The sequence below is a fragment of the Gopherus flavomarginatus genome, chromosome 4 (genome assembly GCF_025201925.1).
Source record: "Gopherus flavomarginatus isolate rGopFla2 chromosome 4, rGopFla2.mat.asm, whole genome shotgun sequence".
Lineage (NCBI taxonomy): Eukaryota > Metazoa > Chordata > Testudines > Testudinidae > Gopherus > Gopherus flavomarginatus.
Window position 1 is genome coordinate 50,453,982 of NC_066620.1, and position 23,683 is coordinate 50,477,664.

The following is a 23,683-nucleotide window of genomic DNA, read 5'->3' on the forward strand; positions in this document are numbered from 1 at the left end:
GCCCTAGTCACACAAAAACACCAGGAAACAAAAAAAAAAAGATGACAACTTGTTACATAGTAATCATGGCCCAACATTGTCTTCCAACATCACCTGCAACGTCTGCCAACGAGTTTGTGGCTCAAGAATTGGACTCTTCAGTCACCAAAGGACCCATAAAAAATAAAATCTGTGAAAGAGATCATCCTCGACTTCAAGGGATCACCAGTGACAATGATGATGTTGCATCAGTTAATAATTTTTTAATTTATTTTTCCACCTTTAATTTTTACCCCAAGTTACTGTTACACTAGAGTAATAAATCATCAGCAACAGCGAATGTTAAAACTAGCATCTAATTTCTCTTTTGTTTCCTCCTTGCTTTAGTGCCTTACAACAGTGTGAGGTCCTAATGTTGTTTCTAGAGTTTTAAAGGATTTTCATTTCTGCACTGTAGTTAAGAAACAACATCCTCAGAAGATGGATATCAGAGTCTGTTCTGCTTGTGGCTATTGGGTATTATCATTACTAAAATATAGGGCTCTAACTTTACACATTGCTTTACAAACACAGGCATCAGCCCTGCAATGAGCTCTGCACAGGCAGATAAAGTCACATGGTGGTCCATACCCATGGGGTCATTTGTAGGATGAAGGCTACAAAGAAAACACAACCAGAAATATCTTACAATCTAAGTAAAATAAACAAAAGTAAAACAAATTATAGGACAAATGTCACAATGGATTATTGTATGAAGAACTTTTGAAATAAGTTGCTAACCCTCAATGGAAGAGAAATAAGAATGTACGTTGAAATATACTGAGGAAATCCTACAAGAAGGATGTGGAAAAATTGGAAAGAGTCAGCGGAGGGCAACAAAAATGAATAGGGGGCTGGAGCACATGATTTATGAGGAGAGGCTGAGGAAACTGGGATTATTTACTCTGCAGAAGACAAAAATGAGGGGGGATTTGATAGCTGCTTTCAACTACCTGAAAGGGGGATTCCAAAGAGGATGGATCTACACTGTTCTCAGTGGTACCAGATGACAGAACAAGGAATAATGGTCTCAAGTTGCAATGGGGGAGGTTTAGGTTGGATATTAAGAAAACCTTTTTCATTAGAAGAGTAGTGAAGCACTGGAATGGGTTACCTAGGGAGATGGTGGAATCTCCTTCCTTAGAGGTTTTTAAGGTCAGGCTTGACAAAGCCCTGGCTGGGATGATTTAGTTGGGGATTGGTCCTGCTTTGAGCAGGGGGTTGGACTAGATGACCTCCTGAGGTCCCTTCCAACCCTGATATTCTATGATTCTATGAAATGGTTCCAGATTTTAAAATTACTTTTGGAGAGAGAGAGAAAAAAAAAAGCCTCTGCAAAACTGCCTATCAGAGCCAGTTCAGGGTCAGAATAGTGGTACAATGTGATAAAAAGTTGTGTCAATGCATTTTTTCAACGCAACACATATGCAAGTCTTGAATGCCACTTGTGTTTTCTTGTTCACTTTATTTTCCATATGCAGGTCTGAGGAAAAAACACCACAAACCCAGCATTTTATAACGTTGCTGGATTCAATCCCATGATTTATCACTCTTACACTGTGACTGAGCACCATTTTAACAGGCACTCAGTAGGCACTTTGAAAGACACAGTAAGATTTATTAGCAGACTATATGCCTTTCTTGTAAATGAGATCCAAAGCCTCCAGAAGAATAGCTAATGCCCTTTTTATTTTTCAAAACAAAATGAGCATGGTGACTTATATGGAGATCAATCTTTTTCTATATTTCAGGAGGTAAGCTAATTATATTTTAGCTTAATTTGGACTCTGTCTACATTTTCAAAATTGACCAGTAATTTCTGGTGCATCAATTTTTTGAGTGCACCACCAGAGACACCTTAAAGAGCCCAGATTTTAAGAGGGACAGTGTTCAAATTGGGCACTCACAATAATATTTATTTCTGAAAATTAGTACCTGTATATTTTACATTCATTCCTGATTGCAGAAAAAAGCTCTGCACCTAACATCATTCTCAGATTGCTTATGAAGTCTTGTTAGCCTTCCAGTCTTCAGTATGAATCAGCCACCATTTTGTAAATGAGGAACTACAGCGACTTATATAAAGCAGTATCCATTTAAGCACATTTTGTAATTAATGTTACTGATACGCCAACCAGCAGATAGAACATTTTCTGATATTTTGTGTTGAGGTCACTTACCTTATCACACAGGAGGCTATTATTTTTGGTGCCTGCTGTGTAGCAGTCACAGGTTTTACAAACATTGACAGTTGAAGGATCTGCACCTGTTTCCCGGTAATGGAAATCCTTACACAGCTCACAGTTTCTTCCTGCAAGAGGGAAAGGTTATGCATTATGGCTTCCAATTCATTAAAATTAGCTGTATAATTCAAAATTAAAGACTCTATTCCTTTGAGAGAATTCTGTAATTTTCAGGACGTCCATTTTAATGCACCTTTCATCTCTACCTGCCAATTTAGTGATCCAGAGCATATGAAACAATGAACCTGTTACAAACTGTGTTTTACTCCATTAAACTTCCATCTGTTATATAATACCACAGTTCTATAAAACTATGCTATGTGAATGTCTATACATTTTTTTGGACAACTTACTGTTGAACCTCAAACTTTCTCCTTTCATAGAGAAAGCCAAGAACATCGAAATAAGTAGTATGCAAATCCTCTACATATGGAGTCAGCAAATTTTTACCCATTAAAGAAGAATCTGATATTTTACCAAAAATCTATGTTTGTTATGTTACCTGGTTAGACCAATTTGATGGTCCTGACAGAAACATGGTACATCATGTACAATGGAAACCATTTTGCAAGCTTAACTGCAGCAGATGTTGATGTTCAAGCTATAATAAAGTATGCTGGGATATAATTTACATGGAAGATTCTATATAAAATTATGTTGTATTGTAGTGACGGCATTTTTCTATCTTAGCTGTTTACATAATTCTAGCTACTGAAGTACACAGGGGTTGTACTTAAAAAAAAAATTTCTCTTCATCATTGTTGAGCCTCAGAACCATTTGGGTTTTATGACTGACTCTCTCCAAAATGACCCTACATATTTTGATGTTGCTCATTAAATTACCTGTGGTGTTATGTTGACAGTTATCACATACTCCGCCACCTCCTCTATAGTGTTCGTTAGGAAAAGAATCCATTGCCATGTCATAGTGGCAGCTTACTGCATGGCCATAGCACTGACAAGGTTTACAATTATAAGCTTGGACTTGGTCACCTGGACGAAAAGGCTTGTCATGATATAATGGCAAACAGCGCTCACACTAAAATTTAAAAAAGAAAAGAACGTTTCTTGCTTTATATCTCTACAAGGTACATATTCATATTGCATTTTATGCTTTTCCTTTTTTCACTGTTGAACATGTTGGCATATAGACTTTTAAAAAATGTTTGGCAAGCAAAAACCACTCAAAATCTTCATGCTATAACTTTTCACAAGAATTAAGTTCAAGGGGGATATAAAATATAACACAATAAAAACTGCTAGGAAACTTAGCTCAGACTTAGGGCGAGATTTACAAAGGCACATAGGGACCAAAAGATACAGATAGGTCCCTGGTGGGATTTGCAAAAATGCCCAAGTAGATCAATGGGAATTGGGCCTCTACCCTGCTTAGGCATTTGGCGGCTTTAAGACATAATAAATAGGTATAATGACTCCCTCCCTGGTTTTCAAGGTCTCCAGATCTCCAAAGCTATATTTTAGCCTGTAAAATTAAAATCTTGTACAATTACAGTGGCATTTAGACACCTAAAGATGGTTCCCTTGCATCCTCCCACCCGCGCTATAATGTACCTACACAAGACTAGCTATAATCTGGCCCTACACATGTTTTATACAAATATTTGCAAGCCCAAAAATATAAACATTAGTCATCATTCCAAACTACTCAAAATCACTCTGTTCATGTTCAGAAAAAAAATGGTAAATGATCATTACTGATATACAATGTTATTAATTTTAAAACACTAAACGTGTTTGTAGGCATCTGTCAGCTGGAAATATTGCCTTAAGTTTTATATTTGTCTTAATTATTTGTCTATATTTCACCAGTGATTTGTAATGTCCATTTAAGTTAAGAAAGTTTGGTGTAGTTTCAAAGATGGTTAAATCAAAATCTCTCCAGTTCTATAGATGATGTATTTACCAGATTAAGTGTGGAATATTATATTGATGCAATATTAGTGAACCAGTTGTAGTTGTTTATATAAGTGCCCTGTGGCAAAATGTTTTCTTATCAAAAAGGTTTTTATTTCTTCAAATGTATTTAGTATTTACAAAAGCAAATGATTTTGATTGTATTCCTTCATCCAAAAGAACCCAAAATTTCTGTTGAAGTTCTGTTGAAACTGGGCTATTGCATCTGTAAAGCTTTGTAAAAAGTATGAAATAAGGACAATCTCAAGTTTCTAACAGACTCTGCAAAACTTCAAGGAGAAGATTTAATATGACTATTGGTTCATCAAAAACAAAAATAAAAATTGGATTTCTTACAGATAACTAATGGATGGTATTTTGGACAATGACATTCTAATTACTCAGAAATGATCCAATTAATGTGCGACAGGGGATGGATCACTTGATGATTACCTGTTCTTTTCATTCCCTCTAGGGCACCTGGCATTGGCTACTGTTAGAAGACAGAATACTGGGCTGGATGGACATTTGGTCTGATCCAGTATGGCCATTCGTGTGTTTTTTAGTTACATCACCACAATGAAAACAAGCATAAAAAGTAAAAGGAGCTGGTATTGAGACATACGTAAGCTAAGCAACTCACCACGAACACGAAGAGCAAGAGAACAGAAAAAAGCTAAATGATATGAGAAAGCATCTACTGCCAAAGAAAAATGGACAAAATTCAAACTTCATTTGAGGAAGTGCAGTTCATTCATTTCAATTAAGTAATTGTATGCATAAAGAGAGTCTGAATTTGGCCCAGTAAACAAACATTTCTCTCTCTCTGTTGGTAGAAACAAACAAACGTATTAAGAGAGGGGGGTGGTTGAGTTTGAGAAGGTTATTGCAGAAAAGTTAAGATGCGTTTAATTCTGAATATGGTGAAGGTGGTTATCATTCTTAATCCGTCTGACAAGGTTCTGTTGTCTTTGTCCAAAACTTCTCTGGTTCTTTCTTCTGTGAGTTTTCCCATTTGTCAACAGATTCTTTTTTCCTATGGAATGAAACTGTCATGCGAGGTCATCATTGCAGTAGGAAAGGTAATCTCTCACATATTGAGAGTCAATACCACGCAGGGATTTTAAAATCAGTCTGATGACCTTGAACTAGACTCTGCATTGAATGGGAAGCCAGCACAGGAAGCAGCAAATTTGGAGGATGCTTTCCTAAATACCAGTGTTAGTGAGCAGATGAACTGCTGTTTTATGAAGCAGCTATAGCTTCCTCAGGCCATTGAGCTTCATTCCTAGATACTGAAATTTTCAATAGGCCACCCTGAGGCTATAAACACGTAGGTCACTGTGGCCTGATCAGTATCTGATAGAATCCAGCACATTCCATTGGCTAGTCACAGATAAAGTGGGTGTTCTTTGCACAATGGCTATTTGGGTGCCTTAGCGCAGTGCAGCCTAAGACAGCCCCCAAGGCAGCAGTTCAATCTAACCATCCGAGTATAGATTCCTTCAACAGTGAGGGCTGAAATAGAGGTGAATTCTTCAAAGCACTGCCTTCTTCCTACCAGCATGCTCTCAGTCTTGTCAAGGTTCAACTTCAGTCACAAGCTCTTCAGCCAGGCACTTTTGGAAAGCTTGGAGAGTGTGCCATTAATGTATGCTATGACAGAGATGCAGAGCTGGGTGTTGTCCACATGCTGAGAGTGTGCCATTAATGTTTGCTATGAGAGAGATGTAGAGCTGGGTGTTGTCCACACACTGAGAGTGTGCCATTAATGTATGCTATGAGAGAGATGTGGAGCTGGGTGTTGTCCACATGCTGCTGGCATTGCAGCCTGTTTTGTCTTACTGGCTTTCTAGACACATTTATATACATATTGAACAGGATGGGGACTCAACCTTGCAAAGCCTCATAAGTGAGGGCTTTTGACCTTAACAATTCTGGGTTTACTTAAAGTATTTCAGGGTATTTCCATCACTTCTGCAGTTTCTTGGGGACAGGACAAGAGTGTTTGGTTATCAATGGAATTAAATGCTTGAGAGGTCCAGCAGAATGTGAATGGATGCATTTTTATTGTCAAGAAGCAGGAAAAGGTAATGCACCAAAGCAACAAGTGCTGTCTGTCCCATGCTCCCAACTGAAGCCTTAATGGGAGGGGTCCAGGATGTTGGCATTTGACACTGGAGACAGTTTTTGGGCAACAGTGACTTAGTTATTTAAGTCTTGGACTTCATTCAAGCTCTAGTATAGACAGCATCTTTCTGAGACAACTATATCACAAATCATCTGTGCCATAGAACATACTGAGTGTCTGCAGTGTATAGGAATAGTGTAGTATTCCTTTAATAAGTGTGAGACCTCTGTGTATTCTGTTCTAGAAGCTACCAGAAACATGTCAGAACAGCAGTATGCGTATAGCTAGGCCTTGCAAACTTATATATAGCTAGTAAATCATTATCTGGGATCTAGCTGCACATGTATGGAACAGGAGCTCTAATTTCATGCTGAAAGGCCTTTGCTTCTAGCTGTTTTACCTTTGCAAAATGTAACTATGCCAATGACAAATACCATGGTACAACACAAAACTAAATATGATCCAGTGCTGGCTGAATTGCATGACATTATGACGACTGGAAGATTTATGCACACAAAGATCTGTTTAAAGGGCTATTACCCTATTCCTAAACATTGCAGTGTCCACTTTTGGAAAAAAATACTCAAGCTATTTTCTAAACATTTGTGCCAGGTTACAAATATTTGTGGTTCACTCTAGAGAGCAGCTTAAAGAGAATCGGGTACCAATGGCAAGACACCGGAATAGAACGTAAAATATTTTAAATTATTTTCTTGATAAATTTTAGCCAATCAGATCCTGAAAGTTTCCATTTCTGCATATTTTACCATGAGCTGCTTTTCTGCAAGATTATTTATGGAATGAGTTTTCAAAATCAAGAATTACCTAAGGACAGTTACAAGGGAGTTGCAAAAAAATAGGGGATTAAAATGGGTTGAATCTTTCAGTCTCTTTGTGGTACTTAGGCTGCCACTTATTTTTATTTGTCAGAGCTAGCACACCTCTCACATGTCCCTTTTTACAAAGAATGGTCCTCATCATAGACCCACTTCTAGCCCTGAACCACACACAGATCCGGAACTACCTGGGATTACACCCTATTGATAGCAGAAATACTAGAATCAAGAAATTGAAATGATGAGGAGGCATGAATCCACATTGTATCAGGCTCCCTGAGCTACTATTTTTCTCACATCCTAAATTTTGAGTGTTTGTCCCACATCTAGGATTTCTCAGATCAAATGGTCTCATCAGGGGTGTTAGTCTAATCTTTCCTTAGAAGCACCATTGACAGGGATTCTACAACCTCCTTAGGATAACCTGTTCTAGTGCTTAACTATTCTTATAGTTACGAAGTTTTCCCCAATATCTAACCTAAATCTCCCACACTGCAAACTAAGCTGATTACTTCTTGTTCAATCCTTGGTGGACATGGAGAACAATTTACCACTGTCCTCTTTATAACAGCCCTTAACAAGTTTGACAACTCTTCTCAGCTTCTCTTCTCTAGAGTAAACATGCATGAATCTTTCACCCTTTCCTCACAGGACATGTTTTCTAAACCTCTTATTTTTACTACTCTCCTCTGGAGTCTCTCCAATTTGTTCTCATCCTTCTTAAAGTGTGTGCCCAAAACTGGATACAATTTAGTGATGACGACTGCTAATTATAGACAGAAAGTCCTTTCTCCAGATAGTACTGATGTCAGTAAATCATGTTGGGTGCCATTTCTGTCTGACAGGACTAGGTGCAGACAAGTACCTTTCAGAGTTTGGCTCAGTCTGTGCACACGGATGGAAAAATATGCTCAAGCTGATATACATCTGATCCCCTTACCTTCTCTGGGGATAGTTTTCTGGGAAAATGCATTACATGAAGTCAGCTAGCTCAAAATATCTAGCTCATCTTGACCCAATTCATTAGTCAAAACAAGTCTTTGCTCTAATTTGTCATCATTTTATCTTAATTCCTGGATCCAGCAAATCTGTGAATAGACCTAATGACATCAGCTTGAACACAGATGTGCAGAGTTCCCTATTAATCATTTGGAATGCTGGAGGAAAATCAGAGTGAAGCAATCTTCAACATATCAACAATGCAGAGTGGTGCTTGAAAAGGTACAAGTATTTTAAGCCTTACAATAAGTAGTACTTAATTAACCCCGTCTTCTCTAATTCTGTTAAAATGTTCCATCTTATTGCCTGTGTCTCACCTCCCACCTCAACAATTCTCAGTCCCAGTCTCCCTTGGCTGTTCATCCAGTCTCAGACTCTACCCACATACTGACTCCCAGTATCACTTCATCATCTCTTCCAGTCCTAGTCTCATTGGCCAGCCAGCCATAGTCTCCTCACACCCAACTCCCAGTTCCAATATCCCTCTTCCCTTCTGCCAGCCTCCAGTCAAGTCTTCTCTGCCGCCCTCCTTCCCCCCCAGATTTCTTCTCTCAATCTACTCCTCCCAGGGGTCTGGCTCTTGTCCCCTCTGCATTCAAATCAGGCACCTTCCTCTTTTGCGGACTGAACCCAGCAACAGAGTCACTGATAGCACAGGAAACAGTCTCCTGCTCTCAGTTGAGTTGCCCAGTCCCAGCGTGGCCTGCAGCAGTCCAGAATTGCAATTTCAGGCAAAGTCCTGCTTAGCCCTAGGCTGGAGTCTGCCCATTGTGAACAGAATCTTTGAGGAATTGAGCTGATACAAAATCTTAGTCTCTACTGAGCATGCAAACTGCAATTTTTCAAAGTCTGATAAGCTGGTCTGACAATAGCCAATTCCCTGCCAAAACCTAGGTCCCTACTCCAAAGCATGGGTCACTCTAGCTTTCCAAATAAAAGGTCGCTAGAATTGTTTTAGCATGGGAAAAACAGTATATTTGTTATTAGCCTTTTTCCCAAAAAACAGCTGAATCATTCTGGCTGAAATTGAAAAAAAAATTATGAGCCTAATGCAGACACCCAGTATGGGAAATTTCAGCCCTCTTTCAGTGAGGACATGACTCCTTATTGCCCCATCAGGTGCCATAATCCAGTAAAGCAGAGCTCCATAGCAATGGAATAATACTTGCAAGTAGAAAGGCCTGTATTTCTTGATTCTGATAAGGTTACAATACTACTGCAAAGAAGGTATATGTAGGAATTCAGAAAATAAAGAGACTAAAATGTAGTCTAGTGGCTAGGACATGCAAAAAGGTAGTTAATTTTTCCGTGTGCTATAGTGAAGAGTCCCTTTCAGACTGAGTTAGCCACACATCAGCTTATACCTTGACCAGATCCCATCATAGGATCATCTCTGTCTTCCTTTGCATCTTGTATAGTGTCACTCATGCAGTCAGTGTTTAACAAATAAATAGTAACTTAACTTCATGGTGAGTGCAGAGCAATTGGAACCCCCTGGAATCAGGCCCAAAATTTGCTTATCTTCAAAGTCAGCATGGCAGCCTGTCTAGTGTAACAGAGTATACAACTTTTTTCATTCAATGTATTCTTCTAATGTATTATAATTCCTCCAACACACGCAGATTATTGTGGACACCTCCAGAGAATCAGTGCTACCAGTTCAATATGGAATGCTATGCTACAAAAACTACAGTCTTCCAACTATTTGGAAATTTAGGCTTACAACTCCCAGCATTGTTCACAGGAGTTACATTTTCAGCTATTTACACACAGTGTTAGGAATACAACCGCACTATGAACAGTAACAGGAGTGTGAACCTTGTTTTCTATAAACTCCATGGGATTTTAGGAATAAATTTCTAATCTAAACTGGCTTTTCAGCCAGGATTAAAAAATAAAAGTACAATTTAAACATAGCTGTAGCCAAACATGGTTCAACCAACCAACCGGTGTGGAAGGGACCAACCCACGTACTAGCATGGATAGGAGCCTCTTAAATTAACTGTCCGGTCAGACTCCGTTTTTTTGACTTCTGCAAAAGATAACTCTAACAAGTGCAACTTTAATTGCCATTTGACTTAGATCTCACATGGGTTTTCATCATCCTTGCAAAGTGAAATGTACTACTGTTGGATGAGCATTTTAGACAGAGCATTAACCCTTTCACAACTCCCCTAGTAAATGATCATCTGGGCAACATGTCTTCAGGTATTAGAGATAGCAACAAGTACTTTCAATATTTCAGTGAATTCTTGTACACAGATTATTTTAGAAGTCTGTGATCTTTCATTTGTGAAATTACAGTGGTTTTCCAAGGATGAATTCATGGACAAACTCATAACTTCCAGAGACACGTCAAGCTTGTAAAGCTCCTGACCATATGGCTTTCTATTTGCTGTTTTCCCAAACTCTACTCAATCATTTCCAGCTATGTTTCTGAAATGACTGGCTTCCTCCCAAATTTATCCCCGATGCCCCAACTACAGTACACTATTTATTGGATAGCCTGAGATAGGAAGACACTTATTAATCTAACTAGTACATACTATACTAAAAGCTGTAACAGTTCAGACACAAATCATTAATTAGACATCTAAAAATATACTAATCCAAACTGGCTTTATTAATAGTAGATTCTCCTGTAACAGTATAAAATGGCTTACTGATCTGATTCATGGTAATCAACAGCACAGCACCCTCTTTTAATTTAATGGGCACTGAAGACAGAAGAGGTGTTTGAATTGATTGTTTAAGTTGAAACCTCTGAAGGCCTCGGCCCTCTATGTTGTAATCAATAACTGATTCTCAACTTCCACCCAAACAACTCCAAGGCATGCACAGTATCTCAGAATCCAGGGCATGCACATCTCTCAGAAACGGAAGGGGAAAAACATCTATCTAATGTTCAGCTGTGACCAATTCAAAGGAGTCTCTGTGCGTGGCAAGGTAAAGCTAAGGTGATCAAGGGCCACGTTTTTCCCATGGACAGTTCCAGTTTTTCATATGATGTTCTGCTGGTCCAAACATTTCTTTGGACGTAAGATTACTCATGTTTGTGAAGCTACCCACATATGTAAATGTTTGAAAGATCAGGACTTCATTCTCTGCGCCTCAGTTTCTGCTTTAAATTTAGGGTACTTCCTAATCTACATGGTAGAGATGTTGTAAAAATTAGTTAACACTGGTTCATACAGCAATTTGAAAATAGGTGTTCTATGAAGTAAATTATTACTTTTCATATGGTAATTGATGATCCTTTCAGTGGCTCAGAAGAATTTTAAAATTCTTCCAGGAAAGATTTTTTTGTCCCCCTCAGATGTAGATATTTGTTTCCTCTACAGAATCTGCTAGGTCTACATGTGCAAATGACTCATAAGGAAGCATTCCTTGCTCCGAATTTCACATCAAAATGGGTCTTCAACCCAAACAAAACTCTCTAAAAAGGAAAAAAAAAATTGTGTCTGGAAACTCAACTAGACCGATCCATTTCAGATAAGGACTAGATGCAAGTGATTTGTTTAATGACAATTTCCATCTGTAATAAATTATTTGATTTTCAATGTCTTTTGTTGCTTTAGAGTGCAACACCCATCCAGATGTATATGGCAGATATGCTCAAGATGGTAACTTTAGCTGTAACAAGTGTAAATGTGGCAAAGGCACACTGTCATATGTTAGGAGATTTTCAAAGGATCTCAGATTTTTGTTCAACAAAAATCGTTCAATTTTCATATATTCCCTTACTTGCAGTCCTTTAGTTATTACTATTATTTTGTGTTGCAAGCTCAAGCCTCAGTCACCTTGTTTGCAGTGCTATTTGTTCTCACAAAACTTATGCCTATAAAACAAATTGTGGGTACACATGAATAGTTCACCCTACAGCTACTTGATTTATATCCAAAGCACAATAATTAGATAGAGGTGTAACAAGATCTGAACACCTCTTTTTGTGGGTTCAAAAATACAGATATAATTTGTGCCCGCAAAAGAGTGAAAATTTACCCAGAAATACAGTAAAAGCTTTGTTATCTGGCATGTTGGGGGAATGGGAGTTGCCAGTTAGTCAAAAATTCCAATTAACTAAAGTTATACTTAACAATGGAATACCAATTTCCAGAGAATTAGAATACAATTAAAAGAATAACAGGTACTCACCAACCCAGTAGTAGTACCGCACTGCAGAGTGGTTGGTTTCTTGAAGCACTTAGGTGCATACAGGTAAAGTTATCTTATAACACTACATATCATTATGGCCAGCGCATGACATATACCCAGATCACTAAGAATACACTTAACATTAAAACTATACTGAACACTTTTTTGATGATTCAGAAGGCCTGTCAGAATCTTGCAGTGCCTCAGGGTCATCATTATCAACATCAATTATCATTGTAGATGTAGAAGGTGTAGGAGATTGGGCTGAATCTGTAATGACCCTATGACACCCCATGGAAGCTGCTTTTTTGAATAAATCCCTGATATTAGCTTGCTTACTTGTCTTCTGCCTCTTTTGCATAAAAGTGGAGGGCAGAATGTGCAATTGCATAGCCTCCTGTGCAATATAACATGGCTGTCTTTCTGTAAATTTAACTGTTGTATCAAAAGATGAAGCAGTCTTTCTCCAGGTTATTTTGTCCTCTTCATTAAAATCTTTTTCTTCACTGTCTTTATCAGTGTGCTTTGACTTTTCAGGATTCAAAACATTCTCTATTATTTCTGTATCATTAACAGTATGTGTCACTTCAACCTCCTTGTCCGCTTCAACCCACTCTTCTGTCTCACTTTCAGGAAGTTTGTTGATTGGGTGTGAAGGAGTATCCACCATTTCAAGAATTTGTGCTAATGTATTTTTTCTAACTTTTGCTTTAAAGCCTTCAAATTCATCTTCATCAGAAGACACTTTTGCAAACGTAACACTAGGCCACAATTTTGTCCAAGTTCTCCTTAATATGTCACTTTTAACAGAATTCCAGGCACAACCAACATTAAAAATTGCATCTTTCATGTTATAACAAGATTGAAAGTCCGGTATAGTGCCTTCATGATTGATCAGCTTTCTCAAGAAATCTCTTCTGTAATAACCTTTCATGTTCTGGATCAGAGGTGGGCAAACTATGGCCCACGGGCCAGATCCAGCAGACAGGACTGTCCTGTTCGGCCTGTGAGCTCCCGGCTGGGGAGGCTAGCCCCTGGGCCCTCCCCCGCTGCCTCCCCTCCCTCGCAGCCACATCGCCGCATGGGCAGCGCTTTGGGGGGCAGGGTTGCGTGCTACTGCCGAGCAGCACAGCAGTGTGTCTGGCTTCGGCTGGATGGCGTGGCAGCCAGACATGCTGCTCTGAGCAGCATGGTACGGAAGCCAAGGGGTTGGATAAGGGAAGGGGGACCCCGGGGGCAGTCAGGGGATAGGGAGCAGTTGGATGGGGCGGAGGTTCTGGGGGGAGGGAGTTGGAGAAGCATGGGAGTCCCAGAGATGCCTGTCATGGGGTGGGTGTTTGGATAGGGGTCAGAGCAGTCAGGGGACTGGGAGCAGAGAGGTTGGATGGGGGTTGGTTTCTGGGGACAGTTAGAGGCAGGAGATCCCGGGAGGGGGTGGTTAGGGGACAAGGAGCAAGGGGGGTTGGATAGGTCAGTGGTTCTGAGGGGGACAGTCAGGGGGTGGGAAGTGGGAGGGGTCAGATGGGGGTGGGGGCCAGGGTGTTTGGGAAGGCACAGCCTTCCCTACCCGGCCCTCTATACAGTTTTGCAATCCCAATGTGGCTCTCGGGCCAAAAAGTTTGCCCACTCCTGTTCTGGATGATGCCCTGGTCCATAGGTTGAATCAATGAAGTAACATTGGCAGGCAGGAAGACAGTGAAAATATTACCAGACACTAACTCTGTTGAGCTCTGTCTAGCAATAGAATAGCTCTGCTATCTTCAGGCAAGCCTATTTTTCTAAAATGTTCTTTCACTACAGGTACAAAAACATGATGAAGTCAATCATAAAAAATGTGTCCATCCATGAATTACCTTGCACTTTGTAAACAACAGGTTTTGAAAGCTCTAGGACGATTATATTTTCCAATCACCAAAGGTTTTATTTTATGCAAGCCTTCAGTATTAACATACATGAACAGTTAGTCTGTCTTTATTCTGCTTAAAACCAGCAGCACTAGATTCACTTGCACCTACTAGGGTAGAATTTGGCCAGAATCGCCAGAATAGGCCAGTTTCATCAATTTGTTCAAGGCTCAGATCATGTAAATTTTTTAGAAATTTAATTGCTGAACAATATTTTTCTGCAGCTTCATGGTCAGCCAATTTTTGTTCACTGGATCTAGTTTTCTAATGCTATGACGAAGTTTAAAACATGAAAGCCATCCATCAGAAAATGCACACGGATCAGTCAATTGCATTTGCTTATGAAAATCTTTCACCTTTCCAGTGAGTCGGAGATAGGGGCACCCTCCGATCATTTCAGTGAAAACCATTCATATAAAACACTGCCTAGCTGCTCTAATACGCCGTTGTTCAACAGATTTATTAGAATCACAACTACCAAAAAATTTTAGCAATTTTCCTTTTTGATCCTTGATGTCATATATCATGGATGAGCCAACACTGTACAGTTGCATCAAAATATTCCTACTCTTGTCCTTTTCAAGATGTGTACAAATATCTATTTTCTGTTTTAATGTCAGTACAACTCAGTTACGCTTCTCTCCTTTGCTTTTTGCTGGTATTTTGGATGCCATAATGGTATGGTGGTGTTGATATTTAATGATAAACACAGGACAATACACCAAGTAATAAACCGACCGATCACAATGGCAGATACAAACAGAAAGAACAATATTTGGCTCTTTTCGGCTAAATCGAGCATAGTCCGGCTGCTCTCAGAAATTCTCAGGTCCTGAATAGCTTCAGCATCAGTCCTGGTTATTAGATTGAAGATTTGTATTGAGATATCAGAAATGTCGGTTTCTAGAGCTTTCTGGTTGATAAAGTGTCAGATAACACAGCTTTTATTGCATTATGTTAGGTCTGCATGGAGGGATTTAATACAAAGAGAAGACATCTACCTGTGGAATTAATCCTGACACCCGTACAAAGAGTACATGAGTTTTGTGCAGGAGTTAGCTGCACAGCCCGGGGGGATCCAAATCCTCTTCCACAAGCCACAGAGCTTTCTGCAACCACTGCTGCAGTCTCAATGTTATAGCAGCTTCTGCAACCCTCTGCTGAAGTCAACAGAGTTATGATGGTGTAAAACCTGAATGAAAGGAGTATCATATCTACCATCTTAACACTAACTCTACGGCTATGATCTGATTTTTATTTTCAAACAATGGTAGTATCAAATACAGGACTACTAAAGTTTTCATATTCAGGTATTATATCCACCATTATGATCCAAGTAAACCACACAGAGGAAAAACACGCTCTTGGTTCCAACCACTAGTGTACAGATACCTGAGATGGTAAAAAACAGAGGTAGATTTTGGTTTTGCATTACATCAGTTGTGTGTTTTGCCTTACAAACTCAAAACCTGGAGTCATTTGGATCTCGTTAATCTAAATTCCCCATGAAAATCAGGGAAAGGAATAATGAGTTGCAAATAACCAATTCTATGTTGGTTCATCTTTAGTAGATATTGATATTGCTGTTAAAGAATTAAAAAATATAATTAAACAACCCCATTTATTTTTCTCTGAGTGAATTTGGTTAATTTAAACCACAACGCACTCAAGCCAATTTAAAAAAATGTGACACCCACTGAAACAGTCCATTAACAATGACAAAAGTTATCTGATAAGGCAGTTATATCATTAATATGTATTTGGTTTGTTTTCACAAGGTATTGCAGGTCTTGCTAGAGTGCTGGTGAACTTCCAGATCTTATTAAATATTTATAATTAATCCTTACAAAGTCACATTTCACAGTGCTTGTTCTAATTAAAGGGACACTGCCAACTTGAATTTTTTTTAAAATGACTACTTTAAAAACTTCAGTTTTCTGATAGATTACCATTTAAATAGTAGAGGCTAATATTTTTAATTACTTTAAAAAATGGTTACAAAGGCTCTCTGTTCCTCAGTTTATATTTAGAAGGATCTGTGGAGTGATCCTGAGAGCAAAACGACAAATGAACTCAGGCTAAACCTCTCACCCCACCCCAACCTTTTCTCTCTCTGCTTCTTGCTGCCCATTCAGTTTCATCTTTGCTTGTTGCTGTTACTGTCAAACTTTCCAGGCCCAGGGGAAGTTTGTCGACCATTGTACACACGATGTGACAAAGACCAAAAATCATGAACACAAAAATTGCAGTGGGACTCTTCCTTTAGAATAAATAGCTCTTTCTATAAGAGCAGTTTATTAATTCTTTATTTTTTAGGTTAATTTTCAACAATAAAATGGAAGGGAACACCACATTTGTGTAGAAATGAGGTAACTTTGGGATTGAAATGAGTAACATCCCTCACATTTTGGAGGTATGTGTATAAGCAAAAAAGCAGTGCAACTGATTATACAGAGTGCTGTCAAATACACAGTGTAAATGAAATGAAAAAGAATTTAAAAAAATCTAATACCTTCCAATTAAAGTTATTTATGGGATTACTTACTAGTATAGTAGTTTGGGATTTTTGGAAAGAAATGTGATTTTCAAGCTGACAATGTCCCTGTAATACAATATGTATGGCAATGTACCTGTTTCTGTATTAATCTACAAAAACAGGCAAGCCCACACACACCCAGCCCACTAATTTTTCAGAGTTTACAACATCACTATATTTGATGATTTTGATAGCCTACAGCCCTATCTCAAAGAAAGGGCTAATGCAAGTGCTTATCATAGATGAGTGATTTCATCATGTGGCAGAGAGAGGATAAAGTTCTTACTCCCTGATTCACAAAGTATGCTGGCAATGTGCTTATTATGATATGAGCTATCCTAAGGCTAGCTTTAGGGAAACTCAGTGATAAAAAAGGATATAGTGGGTTTCAATTAACACCACTTTAAGTTATTAAAGAAGTTTACAGATATGATATAACTCAAAAGGAGAAACATTAAGCACCCAAAGCTATGAGGGAGAAATATTTAAAAATTTTGGTGAAGGAAAGAGTTTGGCAGGGTACTCATCAGCTTTCTAATTTTGCTTGAGCAATTGATGTTAGAAAGTTGGAGGTCTAAATGACTGAACCAAACACAAATTATTTGTGTATGTCAGTGCTGAGCACAAATTGATACAGGGCTATATCCCTTATGGTGCTAAAGATGAGACTGTTCATTCATAAAGTTCCTCACTAAGGAATATGAGCTGAGAAAACTCTCCCACTTCAACCAAATAGGACCTTTCTCCTACTTAGCCCTCTCCTTCTACAAGGTCTGTAAGACATCCCTCACTGAGCAGCCCAAGAGCCTCACATTATCTTGACTACTCCCCACAGCCACCAGCCCTCTCCTTGCGCACAGAGCTACTGTCAGTTCTCTACTGGTTTCTCCCTGCACTCAGCTCCCAGAGCAGCCCACCTCTCCTGCATGTTCCAGGTTTGAGGGAAAGCTCAGGAACATATTCCTGCAACCCAACCCTAATCCAACAGAACACGACTACAGGTGTTGGAATTAGGTCGAATCAAGTATGAAAACAACCTGACACTCTCAGGCTTGGGTCAGGTAGTCTCTATTCAACTTCTTCTGCCCATGGGATTGACACGGCAGTAACTGCTTTTCCCACTCCTACCAGCTGCCACCACCACCTCACTAAGCAGGGTGTGCTGCAGGGTGAGCTTGCCAACAAGTTGCAGCACCTCTCATTCTGCAACACACACAGCACAATGAGGCAGCCAGCAGCAAGAGTGGGGCATATAGTTGCCAGGTCATCAATCCGCACGGAGGAGACATCCAGAAATGGATTTTGGGTATGGGGAGCCAGAAAGCCCCACCATGCCAAGACCTAAAGACAAGGTGTTGGCAGCAGTGCTGACACAGGTTCATGGGAAACAGGTTGCTCTACAGTGAGCAATGCTGGGCCAGGAGAACGGGGGAGCAGCTGGTGGGCCAGGGAATAATTAGCCCTCAGGGACTCTGCAGAGAAAACAAAATGAAGTCTGAGCCAGCAGCTAGACCTTTGCAACCCAACCCAATACCAACAGGACCCCACTACAGGTGCTGGGATCAGGTCGGATTGAGTCTAGTCTGAAAACAAGCCAACATGCTTGGGTCAGGTTCAGACTGGCTGTAATCTAGGTGGGTTTGGGCCGGGCTTTAAAATTAGGCCCAAGCAGACTTTTATTCAGGAACACAGAGCCAGAAACTCTCAATGGAGAAGGTGAAGACTCATGAAGGAGGGGTTTCTAGAGAAAGGAAAAATCACTGGCTCCTCCCCAAGAGTCTTGAGCTGCTACCTTCCCAACTCCTGGACCAGGCAGGCCCGCCCACAGTCCCAGAGTCCAGAAAGCACAAGGTGACAAAGTAATCTTCATATCTCTTTCTTCAACCCCCTTCCTGCATCCAGCATGGGAACAGGGGAACTTAGAATTCAGGGCTTTTCTCATGCTAGTTTATTTAATTTACACATCTGGTTCAGCCAAAGCAGAACTGTCTATTGAATATTCAATAAAGTATTTATAAATAGTTTGCATATAACAGATGGCTCTGCTTTTGCTGAGTCACATATGAAAAAGTCTTGTAAAAATGCCAAATGATACACCTTTTTCTTATTCCATCTGCCCAGGCTCCCCCAGGGAAGTCAACTTTACAGTTTCATATAGCTTGCACATGACTGGAGAAGAAAACAGAAAATATATTAGAAGGGGCATTATTCTGTATCCTCCTCCCCAATTTCCCCTAACACACTCTTATTTTCAGTAAAGGTATTCTCTCTGGGTATTCCAATGCCAAGAACACTGGGAAATTATCAGGGCTTAAGTTTGCCAAATGGCTGCATTAAAATTCACAAAAGTCCTGTTTAGTGAACATTATTATTAATGGTAAGAAGAACATGGCAGAATTGAGGACATTCTGGAATATATCCAGATCTTTTTTTAAAAAAACAAAATATATATAAAATATATATATATATGTATTAGTGCTTTACTTCTGGTTCCAATAGAAATATAACAGGTTTATCCTAAATTCCAATTTTTAAGAAAAAATGTGGAAAATATTCAAAAGTGCAATATTAACCCTGATCTCTTACTAGAACAATAGTCCATTGCAGTTGGAGAGAAAGAGATGCATCTAAAATATCTAAATGTCATATGTGACTGTAAAAATATGAGCAGATTAACATTTTCAACTAGCCTCTAAAAAGGCCAGTGCTTAGATTCTGTTCTTCAATTCACTTCAAATATAGTCCAGAGAGCATATCTAAGCAGTAAGCCTACACTGGCAAGTATAGTCTCAGCTTTCTGTTAACTTATACTTCGAGTTGTTCAAAACATTTCCATTTTAGACTCCACACAGAATCTTCCAGCAATTAACTACAGTAAAGTATTTCACTATAAGATAAAAATCAGAAATTGGCTCAGAGGAATCCCAAGTATCCATAAATCTTTGATAGATGTTCAAAATCTAAATTTAGATCTGGATCCAAATTTTGCAGCTCACGATATTCTTGCAACAGGCCAAACCAAATCTTTGAACCCAAACACCTCTGAACTTTGAGGATGAAAATTTTTTGTAATCCATACCTGGATCTAAAGCCAAATTTTTCAACTTTTCCCTATCAAAACACGGGATCCAAAAAAGCTCCAAGTTTTCAGGGATCAAAACCCCCCTCCAAATTTTGTTTTAGGTCCACACTTAGATATAATACATGCAGGATGGTAGGACTTACATTATCTCCTTGTGTGTAGCTGTCCTTAGAGCAGAGGCATCTATATGGCTTAGTACTTGTGTCACAATGATCAGCATGGCCATAACAATTACACCTGCAAACAAAATCAGCTATTAAAGAAAATACACAACATGCATTATTTGAGAGACATCTCTCCACTATTTTTACACTGTCATGAAGGTAATTTTCTGCTTTGTTAAGAATAAACCAAGTCCCAGAAAATACCATTCTTAAGTGTAGTAACCATTAGATGTCTTGTCCATTCAACATTTATAAATGTCAAGTAAATGCAGCTTTCCAGGGGAGTAAATTGACAGGACCGTTTCTAGACCAACTATTAAGTTATCAAGTGTGCATTACGTGCTTTCATTACATACTATGCAGATACAATGCCTTAATTATTTGAACTACAGCTAGCACCTATCTTGTCAGTATTAACTCTTTGATCTTATAACTTGGTCATAATATCTTAAAGATCTTTCATGTATTGAACTTAAACACACAGGGCCCATTTTGTCCTCAGTTAAAAAAAAATTACTTCCACTGAAGTCAAGTCCTCCTATGAAAGTCAATAGGTAATACACCCAAGTAACTGAGCGCAGAACTGAGTCTGCAGTCTACTCTTTTTGAGGTATGAAATAGTCTCGTAGCTCTGCAGTAGAAAGGACTGTGCATGTATAAAGTCACCGACATAGTAACTGAAATAGAAATCATAATATATCTAAATAAACAGTCAAAATTTTACAAATTAGGAAAATTAATTTAATATAAAAGATGAATGTGAGCTCTGATAGGGTGTTATCTCCCAAAATGAGATCACATCTTTCAAAATATAAATTCATATATAATACTTGTTCGCAAAAATCAGCACCATATACTCCTTTGGATACTATTTCACTCTTAAATTTGCATATTATTTACAGGGCATAATTAGTCCTTTAACAAGATTGCATACTTAACATACATATTAAAATTGTCAGTCACAGATAATACAACACTTTCAGAACAGCTTCCTTTTTAAAGGAAAAAACTGTGGCAAAAACAAAGAATGTAGATCGTTTTTAAGACCATTAAATTTGCCATATCTGGAAATGTGTAATGAAACTTAGAAGACCTACAAAAGCAAAGCATAAGACAGGATTTCAGTTATAAGCCCCTGTTTAGAAGAGTTTGTAACTCCAAGAAAAAAACCCTTTTGGCATATTTGTGTAATAAAAGTAATTAATTATTTTAAATATGCATTTGGATAAATGTTCAGAAAATATGTTTAATGGCATGTGGGACCTGATCCAATGCTATGGCAGATACTTTGCACAGTCAAAGTAAAACCAGAGTAAAGCCATTGACTTCAAGGTGTCTAATGATTTAATCACACATCTTCCTCAAATTTTCAATTGTTCAGAAGTTTCTTTAACTGAAAAAAAGACATTCCAATAACTCCTACCTTCCACTGATTGTAATTTCATCAACTCCGTAGTATCTGTGCCTGAAGTTAACCCAAGGCTCAGTTGTATGATACTGGCCAAGAAGATGAATCCTCACTTGCGTAGCTTTTACAAACTCTTGGAGAGATGGAATATTATAGAAGTCATTGTAACCAGGCCGACGATTCGGTTCAGGTGTAAGAATGCTGAAAGTAATGTTTCCACGGGAGTATGGAGTAAATCTGTTTTTAAACGAGATGACAAACTGAAAACATTTTTACAGGTTATCTATTCTTCGTGTTTTCACAGAGGACATTAATTAAATGAGCACAACTTCATTTATGGCTTCTAATGGACAAATTCTGATGAAAATGGAAACCACACACAGAACTCAAATAAAAGATATACACGGGCATATGTTGTATGTCTGTTTTCCCCAAACTGCCACTTTGTGGTCCAAAATATAAATTTTCATTTTAAATATAAAGCCTCTAGCCCTTATCAGTGCAAAGAAAACTTTGAAAACGAATACAGCAATGTTTTCGCCAGTTTGCAGGGGGCCTGAAACAGTGGCTCAGAGGTGTAAACTGGTCTTTTTACTATAAGGTGTTAACTCAAATGGTCAGTGGTGATAGTTATTAATGTGGGCACTTAAATTATTTCCCAGCTGATCAAGGTATGTAAAAAACAGAGGCACAAATCACACTATGAAGACCTATACAAACTACTGAGACATTTCATTTTGGTGGCACAGGTGGGTGGAATGAGTGGGTGGCACTTGGTAGAGTTCTACAACTTATTTCCCTCTCCCAAATCAAGAAAAATGCAAGCACATGGAGTTTAGTGAAACCCAGCAGGGCACAATAGGAGCTGAAGCCAACAAGCCCAGCTGAATATTTGAGCTTCAACAACAGAGGACATAACCAAGCAAAGTCCTACACAGCATGCCTATTCATGACCAACTATTAAGCAGCATCTCATTTTTGTCTTCTTTAATTTGCAGAGTTTGGCAAGTAGACAGCACCTATGGAGAAGAAACACTGCTTTTTCCCCTACCCAAATTTGGACTTTCTAAAAATCTAAGCACCCAAAAGCAGAACTTGGCACTTGATAAATGAAATTCCCATGCATTGTTTTTTCCTCCAGAAAACTGCTGGGCTGTTTGAAACTTAGAAGCTCTTGCTAGGAATCTTTGTAAACAGTTCCCAGTTTAAGCCTCTACCCTGCAATGAAATCCTCTGCTAGTGTAGACCCTTGAGTCTCAGTGGCGGTCCTATTGACTTCGCTGAACCCCTACACAAATCATGGGCCCATGCTACAGCTTTTCAACAGAAAATGGCTGGAGGGCCACAAACTGATCTCCAAGCAACCCATTATTACCCATTTCTTGTAACTCTCTATGATTCTTGCTCCTCATCCATTTTTTCTGCCCCTAGCACAGATCCCCTTTTTGTTTGGTCATCAGTGATGAGGCTCCAAGTGTGTATAATTGCAAGTTAGTACACATCGCAAATTAACATGTCATCAGAAATAGCACCAAGTGACCAGAGAATGGGTTTGGATGATCAATATCCAAAGAAATACTAGAATAGAATATATCTATATAGTTTCACTGAGAAGTTTAGTGTTAGAGCTATATGGTATTTTCTCCAAAGGAGTCAGTGGGTGTTTTCCTGTCCTTAAAAAGAATACATAATATAGTAACCAATTTTTCTCTTCCACATAATGCCTGCTTGACTATACGGAATATACATTGGTCTTTAGAGGGCTTTTCAGAGGGTTTTGGTTTGTTTTTTTTTAAATGAAGTGTAGTGTACATCAGTCATACACAACATTATACACTTTTATCATATAGACAATGTAGTTGAAGGGAGAAATAGTACTATATTATAAAACATTTATGGCAGCAGTTCATACACTGGCTTTTTGTTTTAAGAAGATAAACTAATTATGTTTTAATTGGGCTTGGCAGATTTTTTTTTGTAATTTTACTAGATAATATCAGTTTAATTTTAAACATTTTATCAATTTTTTATCAGTTTAGATTTTGCAGCTGTCCACAATTATGGGTTTAAGCATTTACTTTTTTTGTACAGTTGTGGGAAATTATGGGATGCAAGGCAGAAAATTATTTACTGACCATAGACACTGAGATTGAAAAAGTTAAAGCTTTATAAACCATTAAAACCCAAACTGTCAATATCACATGCCAAAATATACATAAATGTAAAATATAGTAAATGTCCTTAAATCAACTAGTCATAACTGTTTTTGCTATTCATTTGCTAATCCACTTGT

General features: G+C 38.6%; 1 protein-coding gene across 1 annotated transcript in view; it reads right to left on the minus strand.

Moving 5' to 3' along the window:
• USH2A (usherin) overlaps positions 1–23,683 on the minus strand; it is a 570,592-nt gene that overhangs the window by 499,501 nt on the left and 47,408 nt on the right. Inside the window, exons 7-10 of the mRNA XM_050950274.1 lie at positions 21,406–21,627; positions 19,962–20,055; positions 3,105–3,300; positions 2,199–2,329 (exon numbers count right to left, since the gene is read on the minus strand). Coding sequence (XP_050806231.1) covers positions 2,199–2,329; positions 3,105–3,300; positions 19,962–20,055; positions 21,406–21,627 — 643 coding nt within the window. The remainder of the gene's footprint in view (positions 1–2,198; positions 2,330–3,104; positions 3,301–19,961; positions 20,056–21,405; positions 21,628–23,683) is intronic.